The sequence below is a fragment of the Somniosus microcephalus genome, chromosome 24 (genome assembly GCF_052327205.1).
Source record: "Somniosus microcephalus isolate GS21.2 chromosome 24, FLI_Smic_1.0, whole genome shotgun sequence".
Taxonomy (NCBI): domain Eukaryota; kingdom Metazoa; phylum Chordata; class Chondrichthyes; order Squaliformes; family Somniosidae; genus Somniosus; species Somniosus microcephalus.
Window position 1 is genome coordinate 27191547 of NC_141010.1, and position 15556 is coordinate 27207102.

The 15556-nt window shown below is 48.7% G+C and overlaps 1 protein-coding gene across 2 annotated transcripts in view; it reads left to right on the forward strand.

Annotated features, from left to right (window-relative positions):
- mpp2b (MAGUK p55 scaffold protein 2b) overlaps positions 1–15556 on the forward strand; it is a 667238-nt gene that overhangs the window by 642878 nt on the left and 8804 nt on the right. For both annotated transcript variants that reach the window (XM_085966350.1, XM_085966349.1), the window contains one exon: positions 2696–2857. In XM_085966350.1, coding sequence (XP_085822476.1) covers positions 2696–2857 — 162 coding nt within the window. The remainder of the gene's footprint in view (positions 1–2695; positions 2858–15556) is intronic.

The following is a 15556-nucleotide window of genomic DNA, read 5'->3' on the forward strand; positions in this document are numbered from 1 at the left end:
TCCCTCCAACTCCCTCAATACTGCACTGGAGTGTCAGTCTGGATTATGTGCTCAAGTCCTAGATATGTTAGAGATACGGTGATATATTCCACGCAAATTAGGTCATTATGTTGGATATTTTCCAAACACTTTTTTTCCCTTTTTTTGTCTTCAAGTTTTTCTCACCATTGTCTCCTCTTTCTTTTTTGCTGTGCAAAGTGTTGACTCCTTGCTAGGGTATAGTCCCATGAGTGCTGAGCATCCTCTAGCATTTCCCCCCAAGTGGCTGTCCTTAAGTATTGGCAGGCTGTTTGATTATGGGCAGCATTACAGTGGCGCCTGATCCTGTCCACCTACGTGAACTTGCTGCAGGAGTGGTCAGGAGCAAGAACAATGGGGGACGGGTGGGTGATATTCCCCTCCCTAACCCGAGGGCATTGAGGCTAATGGTAGTGCTCCCAGCTGCCTTGCCAGTTGCTTTTAGCTAACTCAGTAAGGATCAGGGAACGAACCTCGGGTCTTTCTGGTCTGTACCACTCAGCTACTCCGTTTCTTTTTAATGGATTTATTCAACATTAAACACATTTACAACATTGTACTCATTCCTTTGTATCATACAATCATTCCTTTACCAGTTTTTAGCTACAGAAATTAAAGTCATCATTGAAGGTATTAACAACCTTACTATTATTCCGTTATACTGTACCTACTTTCCTTTACCATTTATTAGCTTCAGAAATTAAAGTACAGTGTGTCACCCATGACATATATTAATCTATTGAACTTCAAAAACTGGTCAAAAGATGCCATCCTTAAATTCTGTTCCGAATAATTAATCCACAAAGCCTTGTAATGCTCTTTTAGTCTATGTTTGAAATACTCTTTCAGGATTATTTTTCTCCCCTTATAAAACATAGCATTCCTTCGTTGAACGATCACAAATCTGACCACAGTGTACATTAAATTAATCGCTGCTCCACCAGACACGGGCACACTCTCCTGTAATCCCCATCTCAAAATAGAGTCCCATGGCATTCCCATTTTCGGTCTTAGGCCCCCACCCAACAAGAAAAACACCACACAACAACTCGCTGTTTAACCATGCTGAGCCATCGGAGCTGTTCCTGCCAAGTACGGTTTCTTAATCATGAAGGAAGGCTCTTCGTATATATTAAAAATATATGGCCTAGAAATTCGGTGGGCTGCGCCACCAGTTAGCGCCCAAAGAGGGCACTTAGTGGGTTTAGCGCCACTGGCCACGCCTCCCGCGAAATTTAGCGGGGCACTAATGGTGTGCGGAGCGCCCCGCTACCGCCCCAATCGCCAAATTAGGTAGCACCCCCCGCTGTAACGCCGGTCGCAATTTGCGGCCGGTTCAGGGGGGCCTACCTGCAGTGGTAGAGGCGCTGAGGTGCGGGGCGGCCATTTTTTTTGCTGGCCGCCTGCCAGCACCTCTTCGCGCAGCCGTCCCCGGCCTCCTGAGCCCCCCCCCCACACCCCGCGTTGTGCCGGCTGTCTCCCAAGAGCCCGGCACTCCTCCTCGGTGCCGGGCTCTTTTGCCGGCACTCGCGATCTCAGATCGCGCTGCAGCAGGCCCCTCCCCTTTAAGAAGGGGAGGAAGGCCTGCAGTACCGCAGCGTGCCGTGCCGCAGCGTGTGGCGCTGCAGCACGTTGCGCTGCGATTTTCAGTTGCAGCGCCCCAAGACGGATGCGGGGCGCCTCGAGTAGCGCCGCGCTTCCGTTTGGGGCGCTCAAACTTAATTTCTGGCGGGCGCTCGCGACTCCTTGCGGGGTGGTACTTCTGGCGCCCTGGCGAGACTGGCGTCCCAAATGGGGGGCCACCGAATTTCTAGGCCTATAAATCTCTTCATTTCTCCTCCCCTTTTTAGTTTCCTTTGAGCCTCTTGGGTTCCCTCTGGAGCAAACACCATTACCCATCTGAGAATATGGGCAGCCAATTAATTCCCTGAAATCTGGCAATAGTCCCATATAACCAGTCACCAAAAGCTATGTAAGAACGGTCCCGGTAACTTGCCCGCTACTTTTTATCCCAATCATGTAAAGGGATTCAGGGAAGAAGAAAGAAAGACTTGCATTTATATAGCACCTTTCATGACCACCAGACATCTCAAAGCGCTTTACAGTCAATGAAGTACTCTTTTGGAATGGAGTCGCTGTTGTAATTTGGGAAACGCGGCAGCCAATTTGCGCACAGCAAGGTCCCACAAACAGCAATGTGATAATGACCAGATAATCTGTTTTTGTTATGTTGGTTGAGGGATAAATATTGGCCAGGACACCAGGGATAACTCCCCTATTCTTCTTCAAAATAGTGCCATGGGATCTTTTACGTCCACCTGACAGAGCAGACGGGGCCTCGGTTTAACATCTCATCTGAAAGACGGCACCTCCGACAGTGCAGCACTCCCTCAGCACTGCACTGGAGTGCCAGCCTTGCTTTATGTGCTCAAGTCCCTGGAGTGGCACAACCTTCTGACTCAGAGGCGAGTGTGCTACCAACTGAGCCACAGCTGACACTGTGGGAGGGATCACATTTCCTATTGTTCAGTAGTGTATTTATTGTATTACGAGCTCTTTGGTGTTCCTGAAAAAACTCTTGGCAGGAGACATGGCAGAGTCCACGTTTGCAATTCAGAACACTCAACAGCATTCATAGTAACCCTGTACCCTGATTATTGTTCTGTTTAATTCCTAGAATTTGATCGACATGAACTTCTGATCTATGAGGAAGTAGCGAAGATGCCACCGTTTCAAAGGAAAACTCTGGTCCTTATAGGAGCACAGGGGGTTGGGAGAAGAAGCTTAAAAAACAGACTTATTATGTCTGACCCAATGCGTTTTGGAACAACCATTCCTTGTGAGTAGATGTAAACTTTTATGTATGCATAAACCCTGATTACTAGGTGGTCTGATGATCACCTTTATGGTCATTTAGCTAGTTTGTGACTGAACCACTGTAGATACGGAGGAAAGGGGAGATGGGACAGGGAGATTATGAAAACTGAGAAGTGCAGTCCAACCTTAGAGAGAGAAATCAGATCAGTGTATCCAATCTTTTGGAGCAGTAGACCAGATCCATGTGCCAGAACAATGAGTGGGCCATATAAGAGTAAATTGCTTTGTAGTCCAACTGATCAGGATTAAACACCACATACAACTCTCAATGCATTTTGCATTTTTAGAGTCTTTGGAGCATGACATTTCTACCTGATAGTAAAATTACTACATAAAGCAGCAGCAGCGAGAAATTCATGGCCTTAGCGCCACTCCGGTGTGCCATTAAATAGTGCTAAAACAGCGACCGCCGCTCTTTCGCCAGCTGCTGGCAGCCCCCGCGACGGCCACCATTTTCAGTCCTATATTTGCGCTGCTGCTAACTGGCAGTGCCATCCCGAACAAAATGGCAGCGTGTGATGTAAATCGGCATGCAACGCCAACTTTACATCACAAGCACAAACTTCGACCCTAGCACTGTGTCCTAAGCACGCCTGGGAAACAGTGGTGATGACTGCACCTCTTAAAGGCACCTACACACCGTTCAGGTAAGTTTGGATTTAAGGTTTTGGACTGGGTATTTTTGATTTTATTGAAGTGGTGGCTTGCTGCAATAGATGTGAAAAGTACTTTAAGTGTGTATGAAGTGCTGCATGATGTTTGCAAGGGCTCAGGTGGTAAATGAAGGCCTTTGAGAAGACAGAACTTGCTGCAAATACTCAGCAGGTCACGCAACATCTGTGGAGAGAAAAACAGAGTTCAGGCCTCAGGTCGAGATGCTGCCTGACCAGCTGAGTATTTCCAGCATTTTATGCTGTCATTTCACATTTATAGCATCCGCTTGCAGAGGGACGAGGAAGACACAGAAAAGGAGGAAGCTGCAGAGGAGAAATCAGGCGGAAGGATGCATCTCAGACAGCCCTTTTGTGGCCAGGATATCGGGGATGGAATCATCCGCCTCCGATCCCAGTGATCGCAACATTAGACCCACGCCTTACCTTCCATCTGTTACTGAACATCACAACGTCCACTTGGCCACGATGCTGAAATAAAAGGCACCACAAAGCAAACTTCCCAATCCACCTATATACGTCTAGCCATCCAATGTGACATTAAGAAATCAACGCAGCATCCATATGCATTCTCTTAGCGAGTGTCTTGAATGTGCCTTTGCCTATCCTGCTAATGTCACGCATTGCTACCCCAGTGGCTGCAGCATGGCTGGTGGAAGGCTGCTGACTTTCAGTGGGGGACACTGCAAATACACTTGCTGGTTGACCTTGAGGAGCTGGTGGCTGGGAGCGTCAAATCAATCTTCTTCTGTTCTTGTTCTTCTTCACTCTCCTTTCCCTCTTCTTGGTCACCCACTGGCTGGGCAGGCTGCATTTCTTGGGTGTGTGAAATGAGGAAGGCACAAGGGTGGAGTTGTGGTGACGGGAGTGCGGGAAAGCAAGAGGTGCATGCCAGAAGGAGGATATTGTATGAGAATACCAGCATCTTGTATTCTTTCAGCCCCACCACTGGCCAAGGGCTCAGCCATGCCCCTGCCAAGAATGGCCTGCACCGTCTCCTCCAAGGGGGTGAGGTGAGGCTAGGAATGGGAGATGTGCCTCATGATTGGTACAGATTGTTGGTAGGTGAGTGATTGAGGGTCATGCATTGAGCAGTGTCTGATGCTAGTTGTGCAGTTGGTAGGAGACGGCTTTTGAAGATGCATTCACTGACCTTGACCAGTGGTCCGAGGTCATGAAGCTTCTTTGGGCACTGGAGCCAGGTGGTGGGAGCGACACTGCTGGCAGTGACAGCCTTGGTGATGTGCTCCCACATCCTTTCTTCTGGAGGGTCTCCTGACCCCTGTGGGTAGAGGGCCTGTCTTGCAGTGTTGACCCCCTGCACAAAGTTGGAGTGCTGCGTGCGAGACCCTCGGTGCCCCTTCCCTGGCTTGCTGAGCCATTTGTGTTAGTGCTGAGGCAGTTTTCCCATCTGTTGAGGTTAGGAAGGTAATTCAGCTTTAAGAGCTGAATATTCACATTTGGGACTTCTTTTTAACGTTGAATATTTTTCAGCAGCCGTTAGTTCCAGTAGCTGGTGACACCGGCAATTTTGCTGGCGAACACAAATTTTTCCCCCCAGGAGTATTCTGGGATGTCTGTAACTAGAAATGCACTTCTGTTTGGCAATGCTGTGTGATTTTCAGTCACCATAATCCATAGAGAAGGTACAGGTGATGCCATTGACACCTTCAACTCCAAGTTCTTCCATTATATACTGCAAGGTCTCAATACTCAACCACAATACTTTTTACCTTGGAAGACAAAATTATCACATAGGCGGTTTTCCTAATTCTCCATGTTCTCTCATAAGGCATCCCTGATCACTTCCAACATGAAGTCAGTGCTGACACCAGGCATTATTTTTTACAAGCTCTAAATACCTTTATGACAATGAAAAATTGGTGGTGCATTTTCTAATGTAAGAATGCAATCAACTGGGATTCTTTGTAAAATTGATCTGCTCCTATTCTAATGGCAGTCACAGCTGAATCTTACAGCTTGCTGGTTCGGTGTCTGATGTTGTTCAGAGATTTATCGCTCAAAATCTAATCCCTTTAAACCTTCATAATTGCGCTGAACCTGTTCTTCATTCTTATGATCCCAATAAGATATTGCACAGCAAACTCCTAGGCCTAGTGCTGTAACTTTTTCATAGCAAATTATGGGTTAGACTAAGTAAAAGGTCAAAAGTTATGTAATTTATGGTAGAAATCGGCAGAGGTCGCAGGCATGTCTTGTGGTAACTGATCTATGTTTATTTTGTCATCTCCATGCATTGCTGGTCATCTTCCAAAATTCTATAGACTCTGGAACAGTTCCCATGGATTGGAGGGTAGCTAATGTTACCCCACTGTTCAAAAAAGATGGTAGAGAGAAAACAGGGAATTATAGACTGGTAAGCCTGACATCGGTAGTGGGGAAAATGCTAGAGTCCATTATAAAAGATGTAATAGCAGAGCACTTGGAAAACAGTGACAGGATCGGACAAAGTCAACATGGATTTACAAAAGGTAAATCGTGCTTGACTAATCTACTGGAATTTTTTGAGGATGTAACTGGTAGAATAGATAAGGGAGAACCAGTGGATGTGGTGTATTTGGACTTTCAGAAGGCTTTCGATAAGGTCCCGCATAAGAGATTAGCGTGTAAAGTTAAGGCACATGGGATTGGGGGCAAGGTACTGACTTGGATAGAGAACTGGTTGGCAGACAGGAAGCAAAGAGTTGGAATAAACGGGTCTTTTTCTGAGTGGCAGGCAGTGACTAGTGGGGTATCGCAGGGATCGGTCCTAGGACCCCAGCTATTCACAATATATATTAATGATCTAGACGAGGGAACTAGATGTAATATCTCCAAGTTTGCAGAAGACACAAAGCTGGGTGGGCGTGTGTGCTGTGAGGAGGATGCCGAGAAACTCTAATATGATTTGGACAGGTTGGGTGATTGGGCAGATGCATGGCAGATGCAGTATAATGTGGATAAATGCGAGGTTATCCACTTTGGTGGCAAAAACAGGAAGGCAGATTATTATCTGAATGGCAATAGATTGGGAGAAGGGGAAGTGCAACGAGACCTGGGTGTCCTTGTGCACCAGTCGCTGAAGGTAAGCATGCAGGTGCAGCAGGCGGTTAAGAAGGCAAATGGTATGTTGGCCTTCGTAGCGAGAGGGTTTGAGTACAGGAACAAGGATGTCTTGCTGCAGTTGTACAGGGCCTTGGTGAGACCACACCTTGAGTATTGTGTGCAATTTTGGTCGCCTTATCTGAGGAAGGATGTTCTTGCCATGGAGGGAGTGCAGCGAAGATTCACCAGACTTGATACCTGGGATGGCAGGAATGACGTATTAGGAGAGATTGGGTCGATTGGGCTTATACTCGCTGGAGTTTAGAAGAATGAGAGGGGATCTCATTGAAACTTATAAAATTCTAACAGGACTAGACAGACTAGATGCAGGAAGGATGTTCCCGATGGTGGAGGAGTCTAGAACCAGGGGTCACAGTCTAAAGATAAGGGGTAAGCCATTTAGGACAGAGATGAGGAGGAATTTCTTCACCCAGAGAGTGGTGAACCTGTGGAATTCTCTACCACAGAAGGCAGTAGAGGCCAATTCATTAAATATATTCAAGAAGGAGTTAGATATATTTCTTAAGGCTGAAGGGATCAAGGGATATGGGGAGAAGGCAGGGCCAGGGTACTGAATTTGGATGATCAGCCATGATCTCATTGAATGGCGGAGCAGGCTCGAGGGGCCGAATGGCCTACTCCTGCTCCTATCTTCTATGTTTCCATCCCTGACTTAGTCCATCAGCTGCTGAAAGCCTCATCCATGCCTTTATTACCTCCAGATTCAACTATTCCATTGCTCTCTTGGCCGGCCTCCCAACATCCACCCTGCATAAACTTCAGCTCATCCAAAACTCTGCTGCCCATATCCTAACTCGCACCAAGTGCCATTCATGCGTCATATCTGTGCTTGCTGGCCTATATTGGCTCCCATTCTGGCAATGTCACGATTTTGAAATTCTCATCCTTGTGTTCAAATCCCTCCATGCCTTGCCCCTCCCTATCTCTGTAGCCTCCTCCGCCCCTGCAACCCTCCAAGAGCGCTGTCCTCGAATTCTGGCCTCTTTCGCATCCCCAATTTCCATTGCCCCACCATCAGTGACCGTGCTTTCAGCTGCCAAGGCTCTGAGTTCTGGAATTCCCTCCCTAAACCTCTTCGCATCTCTAACTCTTTCTCTTCATTTAAGACACTCCTGAAAACCTACCCTTTGACCAAGCTTTTGGTCACCTCTCCTAATATTTCTTTATGTAGCTCGTTGTCGAATTTTTGTTTGATAATCACTCCAGTGAAGAGCCTTTGGAGGTTTTACTATGTTAAAGGCACCCCAAGCGCCCCCTGCCTACACTAATGTTTTTTTCCCTCTTATTTCTGTTTCTAAAAGCTCAGCCTGCTGAAAGTCAGAATAAAATGGTGGCATCCAACTGCAAGCAATGCTTTCCTAAGCTTTGAAAACATGTAGATCATTTGATTTTATATTACAGTGCTGGAGGGGGGCAAGGTAACATTGGTGTAATATTAGATGATCCACAGAGGCTGAACTTTGTCCCACAGTCTTTACCCTTGGACTGAGCTACATCCAGTAACTTGTTCACAACTGTTTGTCGCTGATTCTCTCCCAAATGTTGCCACAATCCCACTGTTATCCTGACCAAATTGCTCACTTAGCCAATACCACTGAAAAGCAGGTTAATTGGCCTAGAAATTCAGTGGCCTGCGCCACCAGTTTGCGCCCAAAGAGGGCTTTTGCGCCACTGTGCAAACCTACCGCGATATTTAGCGGGGCGCTAATGGCGGCGCTAGCCAGTAGCGCTGCGCCGCCACCGATGACGTCATCGGTGTGCGCAGCGCCCCGCTATCGCCCCGCTGGCCATATTTGGTTGCTGCCGCCTCCCCCGCGCCGGCCGCAAACAGCGACCGGTACACGGGGCCTACCTGTGCCGGTAGTGGGGCGAGTTACGATGGAGGTGCGGCCGGCCGCTTTTTCGGCGGCCGCCTGCCCGCACCTCCTTCCCCGGCCTCCTACACCCCCCCCCGCGGCATTGCCGGCTGTTTCCAGAGAGCCCGGCACTTCTCCTTGGTGCCGGGCTCATTTGCCGGCACTCGCGAGCGGGGATCGCGCTGTTGCAGGCACCTCCCCCTTAAGAATGAGAGGAAGGCCTGCAGTACCGCAGGCTGCTGTGCCGCAGCGGGTGGTGCTGCGGCACTTTACACGCCGATATTCAGTTTCAGCGCCTCAAGCGGGGCGCCGAAACCCTTGTTTAGCGGCCGGCTTCCACTTGGGGCGCTGAAACTGAATTTCCCGCTGGCGCAAGTGGCTCCGCGCGTAGCGGTAATTCCGGCACCCAGGCGAGCTGGGCGCCCCTAACTGAATTTCTAGGCCATTATCTTTCATTTCAGGGCTACTTCTGGGGTGTTGCTGGCACAGAATGGCTGCTGTGTTTGCTGACAGAACATTCACTGCAGTCCAAAAGTAATTTACTTTGTGAAGTGTTTGGCGATTTTCCAGTCATGTGAGAAAAGATGCAAGCATTTCTTTGGTTGTTCTCTCCGCCACTTCTGTTTTTGTTTCTCTTTCTAGCTCTCTCCTCCATCATTGGTCTTGTTCTCTTCATTTTCATCCGTGTTTCATCATTAATGTCTGTTTCTCTTCTGTCTCTTTCTCCCAGTTCTTTTACCTCTTCTTCTCTCGCTTCTTTGCACTTTCCATTTGCTTTTCCTCTTATTTATTCTCTTGTTTTTGCCTATCCCCCTTGCGCGTCTCTAGTTGAAGGTGGGAAGAGTCCACAGCATTGAGACTCACGAGGGCGGGCAGCAGTTTGGAGGAAGTTGAATCAGTAGCTGATGCATCCGCCAATTGGTGGAATGCAAAGCTGTTGTATACTGGGGAAGAGGAGGAGGAGCAGGAGCAGAGTCTTCTCAGTAGTGAAGGAACATAAGGGGGAAAAATTCAGTTGGTAGCCCCACCCATTAGCGCCTTAAGAGGGTGCTAAGTGGGGCACAAACCAACTAGCGCCCGGGCGCGGCGATATCTGCGCCTCTCGCGAAATTGACTGGACATTTTGCGGCGGCGCTAAAAAATTGCGCCGATCTCGTGCGCACGCAGATCTTGACGTCATTCGAGAGTGCAACGCCCTTGGGGCGCCCCGGACCGGAAATTCAGTGGCGCCCCCCTCCTTTCCGCCTGGCATGACCAACGACAGGTTGACTGGAACGCTTCCCAGTCACTGTGGGGCTAGGGGGGGCGCTATTTAAAGGGGGCCTCTTCCTGGCTTTTGTGTGGTAGCCATTTTTGCACTACTCGTTCTGAGAGAGAGAGAGAGAGAGAGAGAGATTTGGAGAGAGAGAAAGAGAGAGACTTCTGCATTGAGTCAATGCTGTCTGAGGTAGTTTTGGCTTCTGACCATAACTTTGCAGGTACTTTGCTTTTTGACCGTCATAACTTTGATTGCCTAGATACTATGGGGGCTGCAATGGATGGGAACGTTGTCCTTCTCCATCACATTCAGAGGGCACAGAGACGCAGAGAGAGAGTGACAATCATGGCCAGACAGAGGAGGGCCAAAAGGCGTCGTCGGTACAGGAGACCTTACCCTTCCAGGGTTTTTCGTCAACAGTTCTCATACATTAACATGCCTGAGGAGCAGTGTTTGCGAAGGCTGCAATTCAGCAAGGAGGTGGTCACTGAGCTCTGCCACCTGCTTCAGCCAGATCTGCAGCCTCAACTGAGGAGCAGGACGTCTCTGTCGGCGGCAGTGAAGATCACAGTGGCTCTCAACTTTTATGCCACCGGCTCCTTTCAATCCGCTACTGGGGACATCGCCAATATCTCCCAGTTCGCGGTGCATTGCTGCATCTGTCAGGTCACAAATGCCCTCTTTAAAAGGAGACGAGAGTACATCTCTTTCACCATGACCCCGGACAAGCAGCAAGAACGCGCAACGGGCTTTGCTAGGATAGCGGGCTTCCCCATGGTGCAGGGTGCCATTGACTGCACCCATGTGGCTTTGCGGGCGCTGCAAGAGAATGCCGAGGATTTCCGCAACCGAAAGGGCTTCCGTTCCTTAAACGTTCAGTTGGTCTGTGACCACAGACAGCTGATACTCGCTGTCAGTGCCCACTTTCCAGGCAGCAGCCACGATGCCTTCATCCTGCACCAGACTTCTGTGGCAGACCTTTTCGAGGCACCGCTTCACCCAGGAGGTTGGCTTCTCGGGGACAAGGGATATCCTCTGTGCACCTGGCTGATGACCCCACTTCATTCACCCAGCACCCCTGCTGAGCTACGATACAACGAGAGCCATCAAGCTACCAGGAACATCGTTGAGCACACAATCGGTGTGCTCAAGCAACGGTTCCGCTGTCTGAACCATTCTGGAGGAGCCCTGCAGTACTCGCCTGAGCGAGTCTCCCACTTCATTGTTGTGTGCTGCATGTTGCATAACCTGGCAATCCTCAGGACCCAGCCAATGCCACCAGACATTGGAGCAGCAGCAGAGGAGGAGGAGGAGGATGATGAACATCAGCAGCACCAAAGCGGGAGGGAGGCACAAAGTGGAAGGGCTGTCCGTCAAAGGCTCATAGCAAGTCGCTTCTAGGCCGCCTCTGAGGGAATGGCTTCTGCCATTCAAACAACCTGAATGAAAACATCCCGCAACCCCTAAGCCGGTCAAGGCAACAATGAGACAAGGTTCCACACAAAAGATTACTGATCAAGATAAGAAATCACAGGATTGGGGGTAATATACTGGCATGGGTGGAAGATTGGCTATCTAACAGAAAACAAAGAGTTGGGATAAATGGTTCATTCTCGGGCTGGCAATCAGTAACTAGTAGTGTTCCGCAGGGGTCAGTGCTGGGACCCCAACTCTTTACAATCTATATTAACGATTTGGAGGAAGGGACCGAGTGCAACATATCCAAGTTTGCCGACGATACAAAGATGGGAGGGAAAGCAATGAGTGAGGAGGACATAAAAAAACCTGCAAAAGGACATAGACAGGCTAAGTGAGTGGGCAGAGATTTGGCAGATGCAATATAATGTTGGAAAGTGTGAGGTTATGCACTTTGGCAGAAAAAATCAAAGAGCAAGTTATTATCTAAATGGAGAGAAACTGCAAAGTGCTACAGTACAAAGGGATCTGGGGGTCCTGGTGCATGAAACACAAAAAGTTAGTATGCAGGTGCAGCAGGTGATCAGGAAGGCCAATGGAATCTTGGCTTTTATTGCAAGGGGGATGGAGTATAAAAACAGGGAAGTCTTGCTGCAGTTATACAGGGTATTGGTGAGGCCACACCTGGAATACTGCGTGCAGTTTTGGTTTCCATATTTAAGAAAAGATATACTTGCTCTCGAGGCGGTTCAGAGAAGGTTCACTCGGTTGATTCCGGAGATGAGGGGGTTGACGTATGAGGAAAGGTTGAGTAGGTTGGGACTCTACTCATTGGAGTTCAGAAGATTGAGAGGCGATCTTATCGAAACATAAGATTGTGAGGGGGCTTGATCGGGTGGATGCGGGGAGGATGTTTCCACTGATGAGTGAGACTAGAACTAGGAGGCATAATCTAAGAATAAGGGGCTGTGCTTTCAAAACTGAGATGAGGAGAAACTTCTTCACTCAGAGGGTAGTAAACCTATGGAATTTGCTACCCCAGAGAGCTGTGGAAGCTGCAACATTAAATAAATTTAAAATGGAGATAGACAGCTTCCTAGCAGATAAGGGAATTAGGGGTTACGGGGAGAGGGCAGGGAAGTGGACGTGAGTCTAGATTCGGATCAGCCATGATCCTATTGAATGGCGGAGCAGGCCCGAGGGGCCGTATGGCCTACTCCTGCTCCTACTTTTTATGTTCTTATGAGTGCAAAGACCAAACATGCACATTTTGAATACAGACACTTCTTTATTTCCCAAACTGTGTCTCATTTCCGCATGACAAAGTAATTGAAAGAAACACCAAAAGAAACAGTCATTCACATAACTGGCTCTCACAACCTGGAGACAATGTCCAAAACAGTAACAAAAATTTGACCACGACCCTCGGCCTTCAATAAAACAATGAAATACATTTTGTGACACCTCCTACTTTTTGCCCTTCGAGGGTGATCTGCCGCCCTTGCGAAATTGCCCCCTTCCCACCCTGCAGCTCCTCCGTAATGGGACCCCAGTGGCTGCAGAGCAAGATCGACCCTCCCCTTTAAGAACTGACCGGCACCAGTGTGTCTGTGTTCAATCGCTAACTGACAGCACCTGCGCTGTGCCCGCCCTCTGAGGTAGCGCCTCGCTCCTCGGGCTTAGCGCCTTAAGAGAGTTGTGTAGCGCCTGATTTAGCGCTCCAATCACCTCCAGGGGCGAGAGAGGCAAATTTAGCAGTCGGCGGCGATAATTTGCGCCAGGCGGTAAACTTTGCGCCCGGCCGATATTCGCGCCTCAAAATGGGCGATACCAAATTTCTCCCCCATAGACTGTTGAGGAGGGAGCAGGGTGCTGGCATGCTCTGGCTCAGCACTCCTATGTGAACCTTTAAGAGCTGTTTTGGCTGAGTCCAAAACTTCTATGTGGGTTCTCTGAGCCCTGATGGCAATCCTCCATCCTACTCCCAGAGTAGAGCCACACATGAGTGAGGCGAGCGCTATTAATGAAAGAATGAGAGGTGATCTCATTGAAACATACAAAATTCTTACAGGGCTTGACAGGGTAGATGCAGGGAGGATGTTGCCCCTGGCTGGGGAGCCTAGAACCAGGGGTCACAGTCTCAGAATAAGTGGTCGGCCATTTAGGACTGAGATGAGGAGAAATTTCTTCACTCAGAGGGTGGTGAATCTTTGGAATTCTCTACCCCAGAGGGCTGTGGAGGCTCAGTCATTGAGTATATTCAAGACAGAGATCAATAGATTGTTTGATATTAAGGAAATCAAGGAATATGGGGATAGTGCAGGAAAGTGGAGATGAGCTAGAAGATCAGCCACAATCTTATTGAATGGCTGAGCAGGCTCGAAGGGCTGAATGGCCGACTCCTGCTCCTATTTTTTGGTATTCATAAGAAAATAAGAACATGTCAGAGCCCCTGTTTCTGGCAGTGGAACTTTAGCAGGTAAGGGCTTCTCATTGATGGGGTGTATTTGTGGCTCTCTGCTAGGAGTGGGAGGATGAGCAGAGCATTTTCCCCGGCATGATGAAGCGCTTCTTAGCAGGCCAGATAAAACTGAAAAGTAGGGTGGATTTAGCCCTCCAAGTACAATGCTTAATGCACTCGTACTGCGTTCTCCTGTGCACCATTTTGTAGGCAAATGATATCTCTTTAAAAATAAACTTTGCCAGTTGGAAAATATACTCCATGGAGTTGAGCTCCCCTTTCAGTAAAGAAGGCACTGGGCGGGGGGATGATTTGTTAGCGACCATTTTGGATCGCTAACATTGCCTGGGCACTAAATTTAGCACCCGGTGAAAAATAGCGCCGGCGATCGCTAACTTCAGTTTTAGTGCCCCAAGAGGGAGGTGGAGTGTTAATTCAAGCATTCCACTTCCTTCTTAGAGCGCTAACCCCGAACATCATGGCGGTGCGTTCTGCAGCGCTACGCACTGGGCCACGTAGCGCTGCCGCATGGAAGGGCTCTTCCCCTCATTAAAGGGGAGGGCCCAAGCCCACAACTCTGCGGGACCCCCGGGGGCACTAACGAGAGGTGCAAATGCACCGAATTTCTAGCTCTGGATGTTTTCAGTAACTCTGGGGTAGATTTTGCCGAACCTGTCGGGAAGAAGGCGGGACTTCCCCTTTCGGGTTTTTGACCCGCCTACTTCGACGTCCGGCCAATCCGCGCGATTTTCCCTTGATTGACCTTGTTGAGCCCGCCCAACGGGCTCAGCAGGCCAATTAAGGACCACCCGGCAACAGGTGACGTCACAGACTGAAACTTCATCTGTCAAGACATCTTGACAGATGAAATATCAGTGTCTCACAGCTGTTTGAAGCTGTCAAACACTGACACTCTAGTTCTAAGCTGAGTCATTCTGCACAGACTCAGTTAGAACTGTCACCGGCACTCAGCTGAAGGCTGTCACTTTTCACAGATCGCAGCCGTTCAGCTTTCAGTTCCGGCTGAGTGATGGACTCCCGACGGCTACAGGAAGAAAGGCTGTTAAGGTAAGTACAGGTAAGTAAAAGTTCTTTACACACTTTAGACACACCAAACACACTTACCTTTACACTCATGCACCCATCACTCACCTGAGCACCGACATCGTGACCCCTCCAACTCCTTCAACCCGACGGCCTGCCTGCTCTACCTGGCGTGGTTTGGAGCCGTCGGGAAACCCACACGAAACCCCTCAAAATAGGGATTAGGCTAAAAACTGCCTGTTAACTACCTGTTAACAGGCAGTTAATTGGCACTAATCCCTTCCCGCCTGGTTTCGGCGGGCCCCAGTGCGGGGCGGGTACCCGCCGCCCCTGAAACTTACGTGGGGCGGAGTTTTGGGCGGGATGGTGTCGGGACCCCCAAATTTGGGACTTCCCCGCCTGATGGCTCCCCGAAAATCTAGCCCTCTGTGTTGTGGTATCTAGCGAGTGACGTTATTTTCTATGATTGCACGATGATCTGCGAGGACTGAGTAGTGATGGTAATTCTTGCGCATTTCCATTTCCTTTAATGTATATTACATGATGATGGGATTAATCGAAACTCACAAATTAACAGAGAGAAGACATTTGAGTTCCCATTTTAGGTATTATCTGAACCAAGTTCTGGTTTTAGTTTACTATTTTTAATTAGTTCAGAGTATCAGTGTGATTTCATATTCCCATAAGAGTCCATTTCTCTACTGCATCTCCAACAGTAGCCTCAAAGTTTGCATCACGTACAGTAAGAAAGGACATGTGTCGCTCAGGCAGACACAATCTGTATCTCATGTGACCCATAGAAAATTAGTCAATTATGTTATATAAGCCA